The sequence below is a fragment of the Pteropus vampyrus genome, unplaced genomic scaffold (genome assembly GCF_000151845.1).
Source record: "Pteropus vampyrus isolate Shadow unplaced genomic scaffold, Pvam_2.0 Scaffold7, whole genome shotgun sequence".
NCBI classification, from domain to species: Eukaryota; Metazoa; Chordata; class Mammalia; order Chiroptera; family Pteropodidae; genus Pteropus; species Pteropus vampyrus.
This window is the reverse complement of record NW_011888788.1, coordinates 1,370,533-1,393,298: the sequence shown is the minus strand read 5'-3', so window position 1 is coordinate 1,393,298 and position 22,766 is coordinate 1,370,533. Positions and strand designations below refer to the sequence as shown.

The following is a 22,766-nucleotide window of genomic DNA, read 5'->3' as shown; positions in this document are numbered from 1 at the left end:
ATGGAAGGAAATGAAGCAAATGAGAACAGCAGGTCAAGACACTGCTAAATGCAGCTGAGTACAGGGCTGGTTTCAGCGGTGAAGACCCAGCTGTCACTCAGAGGCTTCTCTTGGGACTACCCTCTTAATACAGAGCCATAAAACACCACAGCACAGGTCTGTGCCCCTTGCCCCCCAGGCCTGGGTGGGGCTTCTGTCTTCAATGCAGACTTATTGAAAATATCAACAACCCCATTCCTTCTACCTGTCCCAGCATTAAGACACGACACAAACAATGCTGCTGATAGATACATGCATTATTCCTCCTAGGGTAATATGACGATGAAGAATTTACTAGTTATTTAAAAAAAAAGGTGGAACTTGCTGATATCCCTCCCTTCTATTTTCCTACCACTAATTTGGTACAGGTGGAGCTCTCAGCGTTCATCCTACAATTGAAAGAAACAGCATGAAAATTTCATACACAGAAAAAGAGAACAATCTAGTGAATTCCTCTATGCCCATTAATCTTGACAATTATTAACGTTTGCCAGTGTCATTCAAAGATCATTCTTAAGTGTATTTCTTTCAATACTAGGACACTGACCCAAGGCTAAAGGTTCCTTACTTTCTGTCAGCTCTGTACCCAAGGAGAAATCAAGAATACTTTGGCCTTTTTGTCCTAAACCTGTCCCTGCCTTTCAGAGGCTTATATTTTCCTGAGGCTTCTCAAAAATCCACTCCTTGATTCTAGTTCTATCTTTTATATGTCTTTTGAAAACTCACAATTTGTCTAAAAGCTCAGACAAATCTGTCCATTTCTCACCAGCTTAACTATAATTGTGCAGCTAGGAAATTTTTTGAGTGTCCTCAACATTCCTTCCAGAGGGTGAGACTATTAAAGAATGGTCTTCTTTTTCTGCACATACAAGTCTAGCCTTCCTAAAACTACATACACATTTCTTGGCCTCGTCTTGACCTTTCAGCAAGCCTGAACAAAGACATTGCTGCTGCTTCCCAAGTTTCTGTAATTTGTACTTCATCATTCTGGTCAGAATTAGATCTGGAGTGGCAGGACCCCTTATCACTTCTATCTTCTGGAAAATGAAATGGTCAACAAGTCATGGATTTGTTAAATGCCTGCTGTCAATCTGACAAGAGTCTCAGCATTATATCTTGTCTACGGTAGGAATTCCCATTACATTCCCTCCTATTTGCGAGATGGTGTGACATCACTTACTTCTCCTTTTGATGCTCACCCAAATGCTACCCTCCAAGACACCTCTAATTCCAGCCACACAGACTTTCAGGGTGTTAGTCTCTCTCTCCTCCTCCTCTAATAACACTTATAATCCTAACTACACTAGCGCATTGCTCCCAGAAACGAAGTCCTTTCATATACATTACTCATTTGCTTCTAAGGGCAAGGAAGAGATTGGGTCTTATTACTTCCCTCTTTATACACAAGGCTCTTACTGGAGTCTGGAGAAGCATCTCATTAAGACACAAACAGGGCTTAACATATTTGTCAGGATCTAGAGCACACGTCACTGTGCTCGAGGGTGAAGCACATCGCCTAACTCCCCTCACATTGATTTTCTCATTTGAATCATTGACCCCTCTGCCCAAATCTAACTCTCTTTTCTGTGTTATATGAGCTGTTCTTCAGAGTGCTGAGGATTATCTGTATTCTTTTCCTCCTCCCCTTATATGTTTCATGTAAATCCTTTTGGACCTGGTTAACTTGCTCTGGGAAAATATTTTCTTCTCCATGTTCATGAAGAGGACTCTATTCTCAGCTAAAAGTTCATCATTCCTAATTCTTAAACAAAACCCAGAAAAACCAAAGTTCTGGATTCTTTTCCAAATGTTGCACCTTCAAAAGGGGGAAGTGATGAAAATATCATCTGTCCTTGTTTATTATACAAGATTCTGTGGTCCCTAAAGATGCTCCCCTGATCAAAGCTGATGGTGTCAGTCTTCCACCAACCAGCAGAAGTGACTAATCCTCACTGGGTTGGTACCTGGCAGCAGGGTCATTGCATTCTGTACACATGTTCAAGAAAAGAACATACTTGCTGACTGGAACTGAGTTAGCATACAGCCTCTGCATCCCCTTAAAAGCGAGCCATCGACCAGCACCACTAGGCTTTTACCCTCAGAGAGGTGGTACCTATGGTTCCTTATGACTCTACACGTCTTCTGAAGGTCTAGTTTCCTTCATATATTTGAGCATGACAATGCGTTAGATGCTAAAGGGGTGTGTGTGTGTGTGTGTGTGTGTGTGTGTGTGTGTGTGTGTGTAGGGGTGATCAAGAGATAGTTTCCCTGTTCTCTTGAAGCTTAGAGTCTAAATGGGGACACACATTAAGCAAGTTAAAAAAAAAACTATGATAAGTACCATGATGAAAAGCAATATGGTTCTATGGGAGAGAAGAACAAGAGGAGGTGACTTAGTTTAGGGGTTCCAGGATGGAACCTTGGAGGAAGTGGTACTGTCCCAAGATTTGAAGGATGAGTGTAGTATAATAAAAAATATACATTTGGTCTTTGTCCCGAGTTCCTGGCACAGAGCTCCCAAAAACCCTTGACACCGTCCTGAGTGAGCGGAGTGCCCCCTCCAACCCTTTTTTAAAATATAAATGCTCAATACGGCTTTATTTCTAATAGCCAAAAACTAGAGAAACCCAAATGTCTATCAGGAGGTAAATGGATAAACAAATTGTGGTTTATCTTTACACATAATATTACTCAGCATTAAAAAGGAATGAACTACTGGTTTTTATTTTGATTTAAAACAATTTTAAATATATCTTTACTAGTTTTTTTGTACAAAGTATCTGTACAATTCAGAAGGGTATAATAAAAACGACAGGCTTTCTGAGTCTGAATTAACTATTTTTCACTACGGGTTTATTGAGATGTAGTTCAGTAGTGTCTCTTGTATGCTAATAGTGACTCATGGGAGGGATGGGGGCTGGTTGCCAGTAAAACCAATCTTGTGATTTGGAGGTTAGGGGAGGGGAAAGGTGCTGGAGACTGACTTCAATCATGGAAGGCCAGTGATTTCGTTAATCATGCCTATGTTAATGAAACATTGAAAAGAAGGTTTGGGGACCTTCTGGACGGGTGAACACACTGATGTGCTGGCAGGGTGTCATGCCCAGAGAAGGCGTGGAAGCTTTGTATTCTCTTCCCATCCCTGTACCTTGCCCTAGCATCTCTTCCATGAGTTGCATTCTTTAAAATAAAACTGTAATTTTAAGTATAGTGCTTTCCTGAGTTCTGTGAGACTTTAGCAAACTGTTGAATCTGAGGGGGGCTCATGATAATAGAGGGAAGAGGCAAGAGAACGAAAATGTTAAATCAAGTTATATTCAGAGACTGCAATATGCTGATCAGCCCTAAAGCCAGACCATGAAGAAACCTGCAGAACAAAGGAATATTTCTGCTGAGATTGCTAACGCACCATTTACCCATACAGTGAAAGGAAAACAGAGTCTTTAAGTCAGAGTCTTTAAGTTTAAGTGTGTGTCCTACACAAAATAAAATCATTCATTCCCTATGGCTAAAACCATGGGGAACTTACAGATCAAAGGCTGGGAATTCCCTTTCACACGACATATTCTTACCTTTTTATGTTACAAACTCATCCTTTCAACACTATATGCCCATACCATCAAAAGAAAATGGGTAAAGAAAGTCTTTAAACTGTAATTCACAGAAACTGAAGAACGATATATAAACTGAATTCCCCTCTCAGTGTCTTTTCTCACTGTCGCTGTCTCTCTCTCTGTTGTCTCTCTGAGTCTCACTCTCTGCCTCTGAGAGGACACCATACTCTTGTCTACAGTGATACCCCTTCTCTGATAAACTTTCTGTTTGACTCTAACTCTGGCATGTGTTTGAATTCTTTCTTGCACTCAGCCAAGAACTCTTACTTTTTCTCAGTTCAGGGCCTGAGCGTCCCCCACCCGCACACCCACTCAGGGAATTTGTCCTGTCCTGCATCAATGAGAACCAACAAATTCGTAGATGGTCAGGCAGAAGTATGGGTAGCCTGGGGACCCATCTGTGACTGATGTCTGAAATGGGGGCAATCTTTTCAGACTGAGCACTTCATCTACAGGGCTTGTGCTAACTCCAGGTAGTGTCAGAACTGAAATGAACCCAGCTGGTGAAGGGTAGGAAGAAGATTGTTCTAGAAAGAAGGAAAAGCGTGTACAAATGCTTTGAGATGGGCAAGAGCATGGTGCTTTTGAAGAAACAGAAGGTAGCCGTGTAGTGGGAATGCAGAGAGAAGATGAAGATGGAGAGGTAAGCAGAGGTGCCACTCGATGTAAGTAGACAGACCTAAACTAAATCATAATTTTAAAGGTCTCCTCTGGACTTTTGTGAATTGTAGAGGGGCCAAAGTTAACTGAAAATAGTCCAGGCAAGACTGGGATGGTTAGGACTAGGGTGGAAATGAAGGTGGAGTAGACCAAGGTTGTAAATGCGGGGATGCAGTGAGGGCGTGCCTTTTGGATGTAAAGGGAGAAAAGTGACTTCAACTAGCAGCACAATGTTGCCAATTAGTGATGTGGAGAAGACTGGTGAGGAAGGATCAAAAAGTTCACTTCTGGACATGTTATGATGAAGGTGGAGATGGCAGAGTTCAATTCAAGAACACAGTGAAAAGCCGGCCAGGGTCAAGCTCTGGAAGAATGTCCACAGTGCCAGGTTGAACAGAAATGGCTGTTCTGCAAGGGAGGCCATGAAGCAGTGGCCTTGGGGCAGTATGAAGTCACAGAGGCAAGAAGAGTCTCACTGGTGGGTGGTCAGTTGGGTGCTTTTGGATCTGGCAAAAGAAGTGTGCTAGCTGCCCTCAAAAACACTGGTGGTTTAGTTGGGGTGTGGGGACAGAAGACAGACTGGAGAAGGCTAAAAAGTAAAAGAGGGTACAAAGAGGGAGGAGGCTCTGAGGAAGTGCCAGTGTGTGTGTTGGTAAAGTAGCACCGGACGGCTTCCTCTCCACTTTCTGCCTGTGCTGAGCAGTAGAAGACAGCAGCTAAGGCAGTGAGCTCTGGTCCTGGGGCTGAGGCCAGAGAGGACATTCAGAAGACAGACTAACGGTATACCCTGCCTAGCAGCACATTCTGCCCCTACTCCACACTCACTGGAGGCTGTGACAGACAGAAACAGCATTCACACACAGGCAAATGTGGAATCTTCAACACAACCCAAGACCGGACATTTTGAGGAAAACCAACACTGTGAAAAAGAGGTACCAAACAACAAATAATATACCCCAAACATTTGAGGAGAGTTACTAATAGCTCAAAATAAGACTTTGGAGTAAAATAAAGTATTATTAATCTCACAAATAAATATGAAAGGACACTGCATTCACAAAACCAAAAGAGGCTTTAAGAAAAAATGCATTAGAAATAAAATGCATTAGAAACATTGTCTAATCACTATGTTGTACACCTGAAACTAATATAATATTGTATGCCAGCTATAATTGGAAAAAATACATGTTTTAAAAAACATTACAAAAAATCATTAGATGGGGTCAACAAAAGAAATGAAACTAATTTCATATTAAATTAATGAGCTGGAAAATACTGCTAAGGAGCTCACCTAGAATGCAGTGCAAAACGAAAATCAGAAAGAAAATTAAAGTTCAGTTAATATAGACGTCAGATTCAGAATTTTCCTCATTCATCTAACAGAGAATTCCAGAATTCAAGCAAGTAGAATTAGAGGAAACAATCAAAGAAATAGAAAAAATGTTGCAAAACTCAATACTCTATAGACTCCAGACTGAAAGGGTCCCTAATAAGTATCAAATCTTTCTCGGATCTTTTCTGAGAGAATTACTCTAGGATACAGTTCTGCATAACAACATTCAACGAAGGAAAAGGACACAAAATGGTGCAAGAAAAAAAAAGGTGAAACTTATAACTCTTTCTATATAACATAACTACAACCTAGAATTTAAATCCCAGATAACTACTGTGTAGGAGTTCACTGCATGGTTGTGGGATAATAATTATGAGGCTCTCTCAGAGCCCTACGGCAGCTAGCTCTTGTAGGAACAGGAAACATGAAGCTGCCAGGAGCTGAGGCCATTCCCTCCATACACTATCTTCTTTCTCAACTGACCTCCTATACACTATCTTCTTTCTCAACTGACCTCCTATACTTTAGCTCACACGTGGATGGATGCGATACTGTCCAGCACCTGAATTCATACAACTTTCGGCTAACTCGGGGTTTCTTAATGCCAGTTTAACAGTAAGAATCACTGGAGAGCCTTTATATATCACAACAATCAGGTCTCATGCCAGATCAATTAAATCAGCATCTCTGGGAGTGGGACCCAGGCTGTTGCTTCTTTTTTTTAAGCTTCCCAGGTAGTTCTAAGGTATAGCCAGGGCTAAGATTCATGAGCTAATTGTTTTAGGCTCTCAGAACCCAATTTAAAACTTGTAGAAGCGGCCTCTAATTGGCCCTGTTCATCTCTGCATGTCACACTGTAGGTTTGTCTATGTCTTAAGGTGTCTGCCCTTAAGCTCTAGATCGTTAAATAACTGCATTAAAGGGTGAAGTGCTATAATAAAAACATGAGGAGGGCATAGTCCAAGAAGGGGTGGACTCTGGGGTAAATGTGCCAGAAGAAGACTTCACCAAGTAGATAATTAGGCTGGGTTTCGAAGGTCAGTGGGTGGGTAGGTACCTTTGAGGCAAATGCAGGAGAGAATTAGATTAAGGGTACCACCCCTCCAGGCCCTGCTGCTCGCATGGCCAAAAAGGAAAGAAATGACAATTATCTTAGAAGGACTCATAATTTGTAGAAGTCACAGGGCAAAGATTCATAAAACATTAAATTTTCAAGAATATAAGGATATCTTTGGCCCAACTGTGGAGGAACCATGAAGGATGGATGGTGTCAGTGAGTCCTGGCTGCTTCGCACTAAGCAGAATAAAAAAGTGTTAGGAAGAGTGAAAAGAGATCTTAGGGTTTTAATATTTCTGTGGTCACATGAGAGAGAGTAGTTTCCTTCTGAAATCTACATATCTGTGGAAGGAAGCGATTTCCTTGTAAATGGGAAGAAAATGCATCAAATTCCCAGCATTCCATAGTGCTGGCATTGTATCATTTGGGACAGAGGCTCTGGGTCCCAAATCAGCTCCAATGAGCTGAACTGGGCATACTCTGAAGAAATAAAATTATGAGTCAATTCCCGTGAGTGGTGTGGCCTTGGAGTTGAGGTAATTAATAGTCTGCCTTGATTCATTGACAAGTTTCTGAAGTCTATCCATTTGGAAAAAAAGTAAAGCCATATTCAAAGAGATTTCATATGGATAAAGGAAGACTTAAACATGAAAAAACAAGAAATAAAATACTCATGAAGAAAATGCAGGAAAAGACTAACAGACCTGCTTAGTGAAAAATACCAGAAAAGACAAACAATTAAAGCCATACACACGGAAATAGTCATAAAATATAATGAGGTCCTAAATTTCAGTAAGAAAAAGGCAAATATACCAAAAGAAATGCAAACATAGGATATAAACAGGTAATTCAAAATGAGGGCTCTAAGAGATCAGTAAACATAATAAAAGAAATCCAAATGAAAACAAGATACCAATGATAACTCCCAGATTAGCAAAATTAAAAATAATAACAATTTCTAGGGTTGCTGAGAAATAATCATAGTAGTCATAAGAGAGATAGGCAGAAATAGTAAGAGATAGTGCATTCCTGCTGTAAGAGAGCAAATTCATGCAACTGTTCTGAGGGACCATCTGGCAGTGTTTTCACATTTTGATATAGTAATTACAGAATTAAAAAAATCTCAGAGAGAATATTTATAGAAAAATGCAGACATATGCAACAAAAATTGAGGATAATCTAAGTCAGTCAAAAGAGGAATGGTTTAATAAAATATTGAACTCATACTATGGGAAAAGCTGTTTTAAACTTCCACATGGGAAAAACCACAGAATACTGAGTGAAAAAAGCAAGTTACAGAACTTGGAGATAACCCATTTTATAAATCAAAGAATCAGAAAAACCATAATTTATATGCAGTGTATACAGAGAAAAAAGTATGGAAACATAAACAAAATATTAACAATGGTAATTTCTAAAGAGTAGAATTAGGGGAAGTTTCAATTTTTACTTTATTTTTATGTTGTTTGAAGTTGTACTACGAACATAAATTACTTTTAGTATTTTATAAGCATTTTTGTTTTCATGCTAATTTTCCACTTTAAAAAGTCTGAATGAAGAGATAATATTTTTGCTTTGTATGTTGTCTCTACAAACTTTTCCCCTTTGTATTATCTATATCATAGTTTAATAGACATTAAATGTGAGCCACATATGTAATCTGAAATGTTCTAGTAGCCACATTAAAAAAGTAAAAAGAAACAGGTAAAATTAACTTTAATAAGTTTTATTTAATGCAAGATAGCCAAAACACCATTTGAACATGTGACCAATATAAAAATTATTGAGATAGTTTACATTCTTATTTTCTACTAAGTCATCAGAATCCAGTGTGTATTTTATGTTTATAGGCACGTTTATTTCAATTTGAACACTAGATTGTTATCAGGAAATATTTCATCTGTATTTAGATTTCATAAAATTCACATTTGAAAAAGTAGATTCACATATCAAGGTTGTTCTAAAAATACAAGTTTTCTGATAACTGAATCAAGTATCAATTTTTAAATTATATTTAAATTAGTTAAAATTAACTAAAATGAAAAATTCAGTTTCTCAGTCGCACTAGCTACATTTCAAGCACTCAAATGTTACATGTGACTAGTGGCCATTAAGTCTATACTGATTTTTTAGCTTCTTGTTTGTTACTATCTACTTTTTATTTCCATTTAATTTTTTATCACTTAAAACAAATTTGAGCCTTTTAAACTTTGTTTCTTTGGTTATGTATTATGTTCCACTAGTCACCCTGATTTTGTGTCAGTGCCACACTAATCACTGTAGCTCAACAAAACGCTCATCATCTGGGAGAGCTAGTGAACTGTCTCCCCACCTTCCATTTTTTCTTGGTCATTCTTTCTTGATCTAGATGTAAGGTAATTTTAAGCAATTTTATTTATCAAAGTAGCAAAAATATATGTAAATTTTATTTCTGTTGGTGAAATATAGAAATATAATTGATTTTCTCCCCTAGAAATACTAAAGTATACTTTTATTAGAATTCTTATCTCCCTCTGAGATTGCAAGAGATGCAACAAGTTGCTTCTCGGTAAAGATATCACTATCCATAAACTAATTAAAGGCTATACAGGATGCTGGGTCTCCTACACGTTGAGGAACAAAATACACTAGCAACCGAAGTAAAAACAAAACAAACAAAAAACCTATTACAAGTGAGCTTTATATCAAAAAGTATAATTTGGTAGTGTGACAACTCTCTTTCTCAACCACATCAGTTTACAGCAGGTAGAAGCGAGCCTGTCAGTATGTAGAGGATTCTTGACACGAGGCTACCTGTTCCCCAGCATCACTGAGGAAGTGATTTCTTTCATGGCAGAGAGCAGAGGAGGGTACCTTATGGCCTTCTATGGGAAATATAATTGTATGGTTTTCATGCCACCATCTACCCTTACTAGTAAGAGCTGCAAAAGATGTATGCCTCCGAACAACATAGAACAGATTTTTTAATATTGCTCTTGTAATTAGCAGCTTTGCTGAATTCACCTATTAATTTTAACACTTTACCTCTAGATTATTTTTAATTTCTATGAATATAATCATGTTGTAGTGATGATTTTTCCTTTTCCAATTCTTATGTATTTTATTTATTATTCCTATCTTACCATATTGGCTAGAACCTCTATCACAATGTGGAATGAAATTAAGTGACAGTGGCATCTTTGTCTTGTTCCCAAATTCAAAGGAAAAGCTTCAAACATTTTACCATTAATAATATGGTTGGCTTTATATATTGTTCCTTGATCAGATTTAAAGAAGGTTCTTTCTAGTCCTAGTTTCCTAAGATTTTTAAATGAATGATATTAAATCTTATGAAATGTTTTCTCTCATTGATTAACATGATCATATTCTTCCCCTCCTTTATGCAATTAACATCAATTACATTGATTGACTTTCTGATGCTAAATCAACCTTGAAATTCCTGGAATAAACCCAACTGAGTTATGATGTAGTAGTCTTTTTATATTACTGGTAGATTTTTGCTTCCTCCTTCATGAAGAAGTTCATTTCTCAAAATATTCTTGTCAGGTTGTGCTAAATTCATAAAATGAGTTGGGGAGTATACCTTCTTTTTCTATTCTCTACAAGATTTGGTTAACATCGATATTATTTCTTCCTTAAAAGGGTATAAGTTACCAATGAAGCTACCTGGGCCTACAGTTATCTTTGCGGGAAAATTTTAAATTATGTATTGTGTTTTAAAACAGATACAGGACTATTTAGATTTCCTATTTCTTGTGTGTCAGTTTTGGTAAATTGTATAAGTTTTTTAAAAATTGTTCCGTACCATCTGTTCCATCTTCAAATTTATTCTCATGATGTTGTTCATAAAGTACTCTTCTGGAGAAAAAAATGTCTGCAGGATTTGGAGTAATGCCCTTCTTTATTTTTGACATTATTTATACCTTCTCGCTTTTTTTCTTGGTCAAACTTGCTAGGGGCTTATCAACATTATTCTTATTCTTATTAAAAATCTAACTTGTGGTTCTTTCAATCCTCTCTATTGTATTTCTTCCCTTAAATCATCAATTTTGCTCTATTTATAGTCATTCCTTCTATTCTCTTTAGGTTTAATTAGTTCTTTTTCTGATTTACTGAACGGGGTATTTTTCCCTTTGCAGTATATATCTTTATAAAGCAGTGATTCTCAACCTCAGCTGCATATTGGAATCAGCTGGGATTCAAATGCTTGAGTCCCATCCCCAGAGATTCTGATGTAACTGGTTTGGGATATGGCTTGGGCATCAAAAGTTCCCCCAAGTACTTCTACCAGGCAGCTAAGATTCAGAATTACAGATTTAAAGCTACACCCTCTAAGTACAACTTTAACAGCATCCTACAAGTTCATAATATTTTCTTCATTATCCAGTTCAAATTGTTTTAAAATTTCTGTTTTAAGTGATTTAATTTATATAAATTTTTAATATAGGCAAATGCAATATATGGTTTGTTTTAGAAGTAAGGTAAATAATTACCTTTGGGGAAGTGTGAGGGGGTTGTGCTTGATGGAAATACAGGGGAGCTTCTAAGGTACTGGTAATATTATATCTCTTGTTCTGGGTAGTAGTTACATGAGTATGTTCAATTTGCAATAATTCGTTGGGCTAGGCATGTATGATTTTTAAGTGTTCCTGTAATTTTATATTATTCTTTGATGTAATTTTCCAAAGAGAGAAAATAGATTCCATACAAAGAGTGAGAATTATAATGGTATTAGCCTTTTCAATATTAATACTGGAAGCCAGAAAAAAACAGCATAATGCCTTTCAAATTCTAAGAGAAAATGATTTCCAACCTAGAATTCTGTATTCAATCTTTCAATTAACCATGAGGGTAAAATTAAGACATTTTCCAGACAAGGAAGGTAACAGAAAAGTTTCCCCTGAACCTGTTCTCAAAAACCTACTGGAGATTGTGGATCAATAAAAGGAGGGAATAAAGAGGGAGATGAAGACATAAGATCTGGGAAACAGAAATTTCGATGTGAGACAAAGGCAATGGAAACTCCCAACATGACAGCTGTACAGCAGGCCTCAAGAACTAGTGTACCTGGGAGCAGCAGTCTGGAGGGTTCTAGGGCAGACAGCTCCAAAGGAAACTAAAATGGAGAGCACCTGCTTGTGTTTGACCAAACTGGGAGATTTTTCAGTTCTGTCAGAGTACATAATAAATCAAGGGTAGCTACACAGAAAACCATTAAAAAAAAAAAAAAAAAAACACAGAAAACCATTAAAAAAACAAACAAACAAACAAAAAAACTATGGCAAATACATTTAGAATAAGCAAACAGTGATCCCTCATCCAAAAAATGGGGAAGTATAATCATAGTTCACTTCAGCTGTGAATAGGAGTTTTCTGGTCATAATTATATAAAGAAAGATGACTGATTTAGCCAAGCATTGAGGGGAAGGAAGGAGATTTTATGTTTGGGGTGTGGGAGAGTTGTCGGGTGAGGTAACATAAGATAATAAATCCTCATTTTCTACAGTAGAACATCAAAAGATAACAGAACTGAAAAATCAAGAAATAGTGTAAGCACGGAGAAGCAAAACATAGCTAAAACAATTTGAATTGGGGAGGAGAGGGTTGGGAAGGTGGGGACAGGATGCTGCTACTTCCTCTCATAAACACTGTAGCACTTGTGTTCTCCAGTTATGTGTATATATTATTTTCATAAAAATAAAATTAAACTGGAAAAATCCTATAATAATAAAAGTAATCCTAGGGGCTTAACAAGTCATTATAGCTTTAAAACTCTGTATAATCACCTGACTCATCTCTTGAACAAGAGGAAGCATATATGTAGCACACACCAGTAATCATTATTAATTGTTGTTTCAACCCCAGACCCCACACGAAGAGCCAAATTATTTACGTTTTAGTATAGGTACATGAAAAGCTGCCTCAAAAATTCAGAACATACAAAGTACATGTTTTCATTTTATCAGATTAGAATGAATTTATACTACTGACATGTAATTTTTCAGGAATATAAATACAATTAGTTTGATCTGTTGTGCAAATATAGGATTATTCATTTATCTTTATGAGCTGATAATGAATGGAATTAAGTGCCTGAATTAAAGAACAGTTATAGTTTGTATAAGTGAAATTACCTGAAGAAAGTCACGAAGAACTGTACCAGGTCCATAAAATTGCTGTGCTGGGAGAAGGCAATCTGTGATAGAAAAACAGGTAGTGAGGTTAGGCGGGTTACAAAATAGCACCATTAACTCAGCCTTCTCGGTTCAAGAGTTAAGCTGAAAGACATACTTTAAATTTTAAAGAAAAGATTAACAAAATTTTTTTCACTTGAGGAAAAGTATCTCATTTTGTTAGTTTTTTTTCTTGGTTAACTGCCAACCTTATAGCCGTAAGAACTTAACTCTTGTTTATATATCAATTAGCCTATGGTAAAATTGGTTTTGTTACACCTTGTTTTGCTTCAAGTCACAGAATTCATCAACGACGTTAAATGAGGCTTCGAACACCTCCTCCAGCGCCCCTCTGCTCATGACACCATATCTAAGTTCTTAGAGCCTGACCTTGAAGAATCTGACATCAGACTCCTATGTGAAAATCCTAATGACAGGCAAGCCAGTTTGCCTGCTACCTCTTTGTGCTTTATTCAGACAAAATACTCTCCTGGTTTGCTTCAGATTCCAATTCTTGGTCTATGACAAGGTGGGCAGCTTCACCTTGTGTCCTTCATTACTTGGACATTTATGTGCTCAATGTGTACTCACTTCAAGATATTGTCCTTTTGTTTAACTGTGTCTCAATTTTACTAAATTGAATATCACCTGACATTCAATGTAACATAAGCTAGAACTTAAATAACTTCATTGTACAGTTAATAGTTTTTAAATCAAGAATATAAAAAATTCCTAAATACTTTTAAAACTGACTGTAAGATTCATCTTGATTTCAAAGATATTAGGATATAAAAAATTTGCAGGATTTATTACTAAGTATGACAACTGTATCCTTATAATTATTATCTACTATACATGTAGTCTTAGCCAGATGTTATGGTGTATTCCTTTTTTAAAAAAAAAGAAAGAAAGAAAGAAAGAAAATACAGCCCTCTTTGGAGAGAGACTGATACTATGGATGAAACAATTACTGAATAAGGTGACAACTGTTCCAGTACAGACAAATATGACCAGAATCAGAGAAGTAAATGATTAGCATCTCTTCCTAACCCCACCCGCCTGCCTATATTTGTCAGGCAGCAACTCCCATCCTGTGGTAAAAGTGCTACGCCCAGGCCCCAGCATCATAACAATTTAATGCTTTGCATTCTTTTTACAGCCAGACTCGGAGAGGCAGAAGAGGTTTCCACTGTTTGCCTTTTTGATGGTCTTTTCTTTTTGATATTCCATAAATAAAGTACCAATACTACCTATTTAGGCCACAGAATATTATGGGTCTTATAATTTGAAGATTTTGTGTCTTCCCTTTAGCCACCACTTATAATTAGAAATACAAAGATAGCATATCACAGATAAAGAAATCCACATTCCTTGCTTTTCCTTCATTTATTACAGTAACCAGTCCTAAATAAGGAGGCTCCTGAGAATATGGCTACAGTCCTCACATAAAAGCTTTTTTGTAAAAAATAAATTTATTTAAATTAGTTTCAAGTATATAGTACATTGTTTAGACATCTATAGTGTCATAAAACGATCCCAATTGCTCCCTCCCTCCCCTGGCCCTGCACTTAGCCATCATATTAATGTTAACTACGTTCCCTCTTCCATGCTCCCCATGCCCAACTATCAACTACTATCAACTACTAATTTGTACTTGTTTAACCTTTCACCCCATTCTCCCAGCCCCCCTCCCCTCAAAAACTTTTTAATAAGACTGGAGAAGGACAATAAACAAAGTTATTCAACCTTGAGGAATGAAGACTCCAAGTTACAACACATAAAGGAGAAGGAAACAGGCTCTAGTCCATTCAATTCTGTTTATAGAGCTTAACTTTTTAAAACATTAGGATGTCCTCAGTGTTTAGACTTGAAGAAATCTGTGAGATGTTTTTACTTATTGTGAGATGCCAAAAAGTTTGAATGCCAATGGCACCTTCTGAGGACCTATCAGGTGTCTCTGTGACCTGTGCCACATAATACTCCTCCAGGCAGCTCTCTCAACATTGGGATCCCAAACATTAGCATGGCTTCTTGGTGAAACAGGGCTACACCACATTCATGTCCAATTTAAAATCATACAAACCTATATAAACTGGCTGCCAGTGTGGTTGGTCTCCAAGACTTACATTACTCTAAAAAGGGTCCTCTTTTGTTGCATGTTAATCATCTAAGTCCCTACAGTGACAATGTTTCCTAGGGAAGTAAAAGTCATAATGTAAAAATGTTTATGAATAGACTGACGACTAAGTAACATTTAGCCCTGCTTAACACCCCGCCCGCTGTGTCAGTCTTTGCTGATTAATGTTTAGTTGATAGGGTGATGAACTTATTGTCCAAACTAAGAATGCTGAGTGAAGGGGAGTGCTAATAAAAATTACACTGGGGCAACAAGCATGAATTGGGCAGTCCCTACTCACAAACTGTCAGATGATGCAAGCCAACTGCAAAATCAATTTTGTAAAAGACAAGATTTTAGTGAAAATGCTGTTGGAGAACTGATCAAACAAAACCATTGACAAACGAAGACTTGGAAGGATTATAAACCGAAGAGAGATGAAGGATAAAGACTTAATTAAGTCCTTCAAAATACTCTGAATAGGATTACAAAATACTCTGGAGTATTTTTAAATCATGCTGAGAAGAAAAATCTGAAGTGAAGGATTCCATTTGTGCGCTGATCTCCTGTGGGAGGGGAGGGGTCCTCGGAGCCTCTGTGATTCTTCTGTGCCCAAGCCACTCACACGTGGGAGTGAGGACAGGTGCCTTCAAACCTCATGGCCATGGGCCAGAGCACTGGGAGGCAGCAGTCAGTGAATGCAGAATGGAGGGCCTTCCCCATATCTCTGGTCTCAGTTAAGCCCTAAGGTTTCTACATGTCACTGAGAGGAGGAGATAGGGCTCTGTAAAAACAGGCTAAGAATGAATTTCTCATCAACTATGGTGAGTAGAGGCTGAGCCCAAGTATACTCGAAAAATAAGACATTTCTTACTTAACTACCACAAATTTTTTTAACATTTGTATTGTGCATCCAGTATGTGCAACCCACAAAGTAGGTACCCAAAAACTTAAGTGAATGAATGGATGAATACTGAAATGACTAGGGTCAGACCACAGTTTAATATAGAAGGTATGAAAGAGGAAATTTGCCTTTATCTTCTCCACCGAGAACGATCTTTATTGCTATGAGCATGCAAGACAGGGGAATGATGGGAAAGGACAGTTGGCCACCTTGTGAGGTGAAGCTTCCTGGCTTTGAGGCAGCACCCATCAGGCTCTGAGAAAACCCAAGATCTGTGTGTGCCTGGGAGAATTTCTGTAGGCTGCTCCCATGGCCCCCTGAGACCAGCAGCTCCACCAGGGCTCAGCTCCACCTGGTCTGGGAGCCCACTGAGACTACGAGCCCTTTGCTCCTCAATTCTCCTTAAGAGGCCAGGCTCTGCAGATGCTGAAGATCTCACATCAGGACCAGAAAGGGCCTAAGTGGCCATGGCTGCCAGCCGGGCTCCTGGCTTCACCATGCCAATCTTGCATGTAGTCTTGGACACTGCAAGGCTGGAAGCCAGAAGAGGAATGAGTCCTCTCTTAAGAATTTAGGCCTGTCTACGAACAACTTTCCACTCAGGCCTCAGCTATGCCAAGGACAGAAGATTCTGTGAACACCAGCTGAGCATATTCTAACCTAGGTCTAGTGCTGACACCTCCTTGAGTTCTGCTATGACACAAAATAACTTTAAAACAAAACAAACAAAAAAAACCCCGAAGTTCTATATGAAACTCTACATTGAGACCACAGGCCCTGGACTGGATCCTAGTGCCCATCACCTGGCCTCACACACCACCCACCTAATGCTGGTTTGGCACAGAAACTGCATACCCAAGCTCTGGTCAGAGCCTCCGGGCTGGTGAATACCACTGAGCCACTCATTCCTGACATGCAAGCTAAAACTCACCATCTATCCACTCCCAGCCTCCCACCTCAATACTGCTCTGTGCTTTCTTCCCCAAGTTTCCTTTCAGCCATTCCTTTACACCACTCTCCAGAATTCCTCTTCCATTTTATCATGTTCACTAATAATTTTAAAAACATTAAGAACTACATACACTTTGTTGAAATATCAACAAGTACCAAAGGGCTAATTGAATCCTGCTCTCCTCTCCTCATTTCTCCAGAGGGCTCCACTTTTAATTAAAATTCTTTTTAGTTCTTATGGGGGGTTACTTTTTTATCACTAGTTTTTTTGTTGTTATTTCTTCAGTTAGCCATTTTAGGCATCACCTGCTGACTTCCTACTATAATAGAAGGTGATTTAAGCCCTCATCCCCTCTCTCATCTTCCAGTATAGTTAAATCACTGTTCTCTGTGCCTCTGGTAAATTCTATATCATTTCCCTGAGGGTGATGGTGACAGAAAGATGCCAACAGAGACAGGAAATGGATACAGGCAGAAGATGTGCCTATTACCCACAACAGCTGCAGGAGACAGTACAGCCATGGGCAGTAGCTTCCCAGGCCTCACAGCCCATGGGAAGAAGTCTTCGGGCCTCTGATGCACCTCTGTTTGGGGTGAAGTCAATAGCTCTCAGTAGCTCCCTCTGCCATTTTCAGGTGTGTTGGGCTACAGAAGTTTTGCCCCTGATGCCTGACTGTCCTAGAGATTGCCCAACAGTGGCCAATAACTGGTAAAACCTTAGTACAATGTTGTGTGCTTCCTGAAAAGTAAAACAGAAGGTCAGTTCCGAGATACTTCCCAGTTGGCCTAGTTGTACCATGTCCCAGCTGGCCTACGTGGCAGGCCCAGCTGAGGCTACCTTTAGGAAACTACCTTTAGGAAGGTAAGTAATATACTTGGACCTTTATTTCTTATTCTATCACCCATGTTAACTTTATTCATTTTTTATAATGGAAAATATTAAACTATTTAAAAAGTAGAGAGAATAGTATAATGAACTCAGCTCTAATAATTACCAACTCGTAACCAATCTTGTTTCATCTATATTCATTTTCCTCATGATATTATTTTGAAGCAAATCCTATCACTTCATTCTTAAATATTTCAATATATACAGTATCTCCTAATTACCCTCTCTGTGAAATCAAGGATGTTCGTGTCTTCCTCCCTTTCTTTTCTTCTACCTCTCAACTCTTTTGACAAAATTCCAACCTAGAATAATTCAGTCCTCTTAATACCACACTGTGTAGACTGGGATGACAAATTCTTGGTCTCCAACCCCAGCTGGCTACTTACCACTGGTCAGCAATCATTCTGACAATATCAGAAAAAGCTGTCCCTACCTTTATAAAAGTTAAAAAGCTGCAAAAAAGAACAACGTTCTGGTACCAACCCTAAAGCTCTTGTACCTACAACTACGCATGAACCTATCGCATATTTATAGTGTCTACAACTGGTTAACACTATGCTACGACACCCAGGACACAGAAATATAAAACACCGTCCTTGCCCTTAAGGAAATCTTTGCAGAGTGAGAAACCAGATAAGTCTATGGCTGTGGAAGCAAAGGCAAGGAAAGGAAGTTGCTATGGGATATGCCTAAGGGCTCATCAGATAGACTCCTCCCCCGGGTTTCTACGCATGAATTCCCCCTGGATTCCCCAACTTGGGCCTGGCTCCTTCCAATCCATTCTCCCAACTGCTGCCAGAGGGTCTTTCAAAAACATGGATCTTTGGTCACTTTTTGGCTTTAAGTATTTCAGTGACTCAGTGGTTTTCAGGCTAAACTCCTCAGCTAAAACTTCCAATCGATAATAGCCTCTGCCTAGCTCTCCAGCATCTTACTCACAGGGCTGTCACTTCAGCTCTACTAAACTGGTAGTTCTTGAGAGTGATTGGACACACACCCTTTTCCCACTCCAAACATCACCACCTCCTAACTTCATGTTCCTTAGGACTCATCTCTGATGTTGCCCCTCCCTTCTCACTCAGATTCAGGCGACATGGGATACTCTCCTCAAGAGCATGGGGGCACAGCCCCATCAGCTAGCATCTGACATAGCTCCTGCTGTCTGTTCATGGCTGCTGCTCTGGGCCGGAAAGTCTGTTGAGTGAATGGATGTTAAAGAAAGCCTAGTGGGTCCTGGCTATGGAGAGCTCAGGAAAGAGGTCTGCCAGAGACGAAGATTTATGCATCCCAGCCATAGGTGGTGTTTATAGAGGATGTGGATGAGACTATCCAGGGAGAAAGGGTCCAGAGGAAACCCAAGGGAATGATGTCACTGAAGAGCTGAGATGAAGTAGCCAAAGCTGCATGTGAAAAGCAGGAAAGGAGACTTTAAGAAGAAGGAATAATAAATAATGATCATGATGAAAATCACGAGGTAGTACAAGAATCTTAAATGCTACGTGAAACAAATAAAGACTCATAATTTTAGTTTACTTCTAAATGTATTTCGAGGCTCTCTAATTCTTAAAACTCTTAAGGTAGAGATATCTAACACCAGGAGGTTTGTATATACATTATTATTATTATACAATAAATACAAACATTAAAAGTATATCTGATATTATTCATAACAAAGAGTGGAAATAACCCAAATATCCATCAACAGATGAATGGATAAACAATATGGTATATCCATACAAGGGAACATTATTCAATCTTAAAAAGGAATAAAACACTGAAACATACTAAATATGGACGAACCTTGAAAACATTTTGCTAAGTGAAGAAGCCAGTCACAAAAGACCAAATACTATGTGATTCAATTTATATGAATTGTCAAAATAGGCAATGGAAAGTAGGCTGGTGGTTGCCAGGGGCTAGGGAGATGAAGGAATGGGAAATGACTGCTAATGGGTACAGGATTTATTTTTGGGGGTGATGAAAATATGCTAAAGTTGATTGTGGTCATGGTTGCACAACTCTGTGAATATATTAAAAACCACTAAACTGTATGCTTTAAATGGGTGAATTGTATGGCATGTGAATTATATCTCAATAAAACTTTTACTAAAAAAAGTATATCCGAGTCAACAAAAGTTTCATACATCCTTAGCTCAGTATAGTAATCCTGTTAGCACCCACAAACATAACTTTGAACTCTAAATGAATGCTCAGTTCTCAGTACAAATTCTGTGTTGCCTTCACTTGTGAACACTAGCTTCTTACATAAAGTAACAGATGAAACACCCAGCATGGAGAGGGCTTCAATATTCGTTCCACATTACAATAACAACCTCTGTTGCAGAGCCAGTAACAAGCCAGAATCCCAGCTTTACTTCCCACCTTCCCAACTCACACGATGTCCGCCTAGCCTATCCATTCTCTATCCTAAATACCTGCCCTTCCAAACAATGGGCCTGGATAAGCTGAGTCCCTGCTCGCTGGGGAGAACAACTAGGACCCCTTTCAGAAAGCCGGGACTGTGGGAGCGGCGCTCACCCACAGGAGCAACTGACCCAAATCAGGCCCAAGTGGCCCCAACACACCCACCAACCGACTACACACAGGTCTTTTCAGTCTGGGTGGGTTTTTAAAAAAACTGCATCTACAAAGATTTTTACAGTTAGTTTCGAATTCCCTCAGTTAGCGGTTACAGGTTTTAATCTGTTCCTAATTATGGAAAAGAATCCTGGGATTGGTTCAGAGTGAAGAAACTTGAGTTTAGCGTTACCATTTTTAAAGCACCAATGTTTACATGAATTTCTGGGTAGAGAATTAGATTTCCTCAGTTATTTTGCTTTAAAAAAGGATAAAGACCAAAGTTATTTTGCCTGCACTGAAAGCCACACTGAAATTTAACTGAATGGCCTACATTGCATCATTTAGACATTTCCCTATTCTCTTCCTTAAATAAGTTTCTACATTTTTACTAAACTTGTACACAGTCTCTAAGTGTGCACGCATGTGTTTAAGAGCTAACTAAACTTAGAAAGGCTAAGACTCTGAAGAAAATAGAGCAATAAAGAAACTTAGAGCTCCCTTTCTTGAGAACATGACTGCATCTGCCTAGGAAGACGCCAGCTCAGCTCTCCACACAGCGCACACACAGATACAGTCTCAAGTGCAGAGAGAATCAGCGTCACGTGAAGACACCAAGAACACATGATGCTACAGGTCTAGTTACATTGTTTGTAAATATTGCAGTTAGTTATACCAAAGAGCAAGAAGATGCATTTTCAATAGAACTTACCTGCTTCTTCAAGGAAAGCTTGGCAAACTAAATGGTGAGCACGCCATCGTTTATTTTCAAAAGTGCTCCTGAATGCAGCTTTCATAAGGGGATCTTATCCAAGTGAGTGATCCAGCCCAGGTAAAGAGTACCAAAAAATCAGGTACAAAATCGACATCTCTTTGATACTTAAACTTAAAATTAGTACTTTTAAAAGTAAGTGTGGGGAAGAGATCCCTCTAGATGGAAATGCTCTGAAACCATTTCAGTGACTTTCAGAGGGTGGAGCAACAGGGCATCGGGAGGAAAAAAACTAAGAACTCTGCACTGGCAACAGCGCGGCTATCTCAAGCACAAAAGCCTGTTTATGTGCACAGAGCACTCTTTCCAGATGGGAAACACGTCAGCAGCATAAGTCAAGACTTTCACTAAGAATCTTAAAAATATTAATCATGTTTTGGCTATAAGTAACAAAGCATGAAGTTTGATTGGATTCAGAATATCATGAGGTATGTCAGTATGAAAACAATCTCAACTTAAAACAAGCCAATAAATATTTACTAGAGCCCAAATCAACTTTTAGCAAATGTATTTTGAGCTACTCTATGATAGTGTTAGGAGATTTTACTAAATTGAAATTGTACTGACTGGAGCCTACAGCACAACCTCCTTGTGCTCAAATAACCTAAATCCCTAATTGGCCCCCACTATGTTGGTATGTATACCTTGTATAATCCCCTGCCCTTGTGTGTGGGTGGGCCGGACCTAATCAGATGACCCCTTTTAAAAAAAAAGGAGAGTCTATAGGTTAAGGACAAAGTCAGAGAAAGTTGAAGCGTCAAATTATATCTATATCTATTTTCGGTCTAAACTTTATTTTCAAAAGTTATAGAAACAGAATCGTGCATGACGTAAATTTCTTTAAAAAAATTTTTCCCCACTCAGCAAAATTTCCTTTATTCAAGTTGTTGCATCAACAGTTTGTTTCTTTTTATTGCTGAGTATTAGTCCATGATATGTATATAACACAGTTTATTTAACCATTCACCTGCTGAAGAATACTTGGGTTGTTTCCAGTTTGGGGTTATTATGAATAAAGCTGCTAAAGATTACTAAACAGGTGCTACAAGTGCTGGTGTACAGGTGTTTGTGTGAACATCGATTTTCATTTCTCTGGGATAAATGCCCAGGAATGCAACTGCTGGGCTGTATACTAAGTGCAAGTTTAATTTTATTAAAAAAAAAAAAAAAAAGCCAAACTATTTTCCAAAGTGGCTGTACCATCTTACTTTCACACCAGCAATGTACACATGATTCAATTTCACGGCATCCTCTCTAGCATTTGGTGTTATTACTATTCTCAATTTTAGCCATTTTCATAAGTGTGCAGTGATATTTCATTGATTTTAATTTGTATTTCTTTAATAGCTGTTGATGCTAAAGATCCTTTCATGTGGTTATTTGATATACGTATACCCTCTTTGGTGAAATGTCTTTTCACATCTTTTGTCCATTTTCTAAATTGTTTTAATGTTGAAATTTGAGAATTCCTCTTATATTCCAGATGCAAGTGCTTTGTCAGACCTGTGGTTTGTAAATATTTTCTCCCAGTTTGTAGCTTATTTATTCATACTCTTATCAGAGTCTCTCACAGGGAAAAAGCTTTTTGTTTTGATGTAGTCCAATTTATCAAATTTTCTTTTTATGGGTTATATTCTTGTTGTCAAATCTAAAAACCTTTTACCTAGCCTTAGGATATGAA

The 22,766-nt window shown here is 38.4% G+C and overlaps 1 protein-coding gene and 1 pseudogene across 1 annotated transcript in view; one reads left to right on the top strand and one right to left on the bottom strand.

Annotated features, from left to right (window-relative positions):
* ATRN (attractin) overlaps positions 1-22,766 on the bottom strand; it is a 147,745-nt gene that overhangs the window by 11,252 nt on the left and 113,727 nt on the right. The window contains exon 23 of the mRNA XM_023536675.1: positions 12,838-12,899. Coding sequence (XP_023392443.1) covers positions 12,838-12,899 — 62 coding nt within the window. The remainder of the gene's footprint in view (positions 1-12,837; positions 12,900-22,766) is intronic.
* LOC105299238 overlaps positions 17,645-22,766 on the top strand; it is a 6,296-nt pseudogene continuing 1,174 nt past the window's right edge.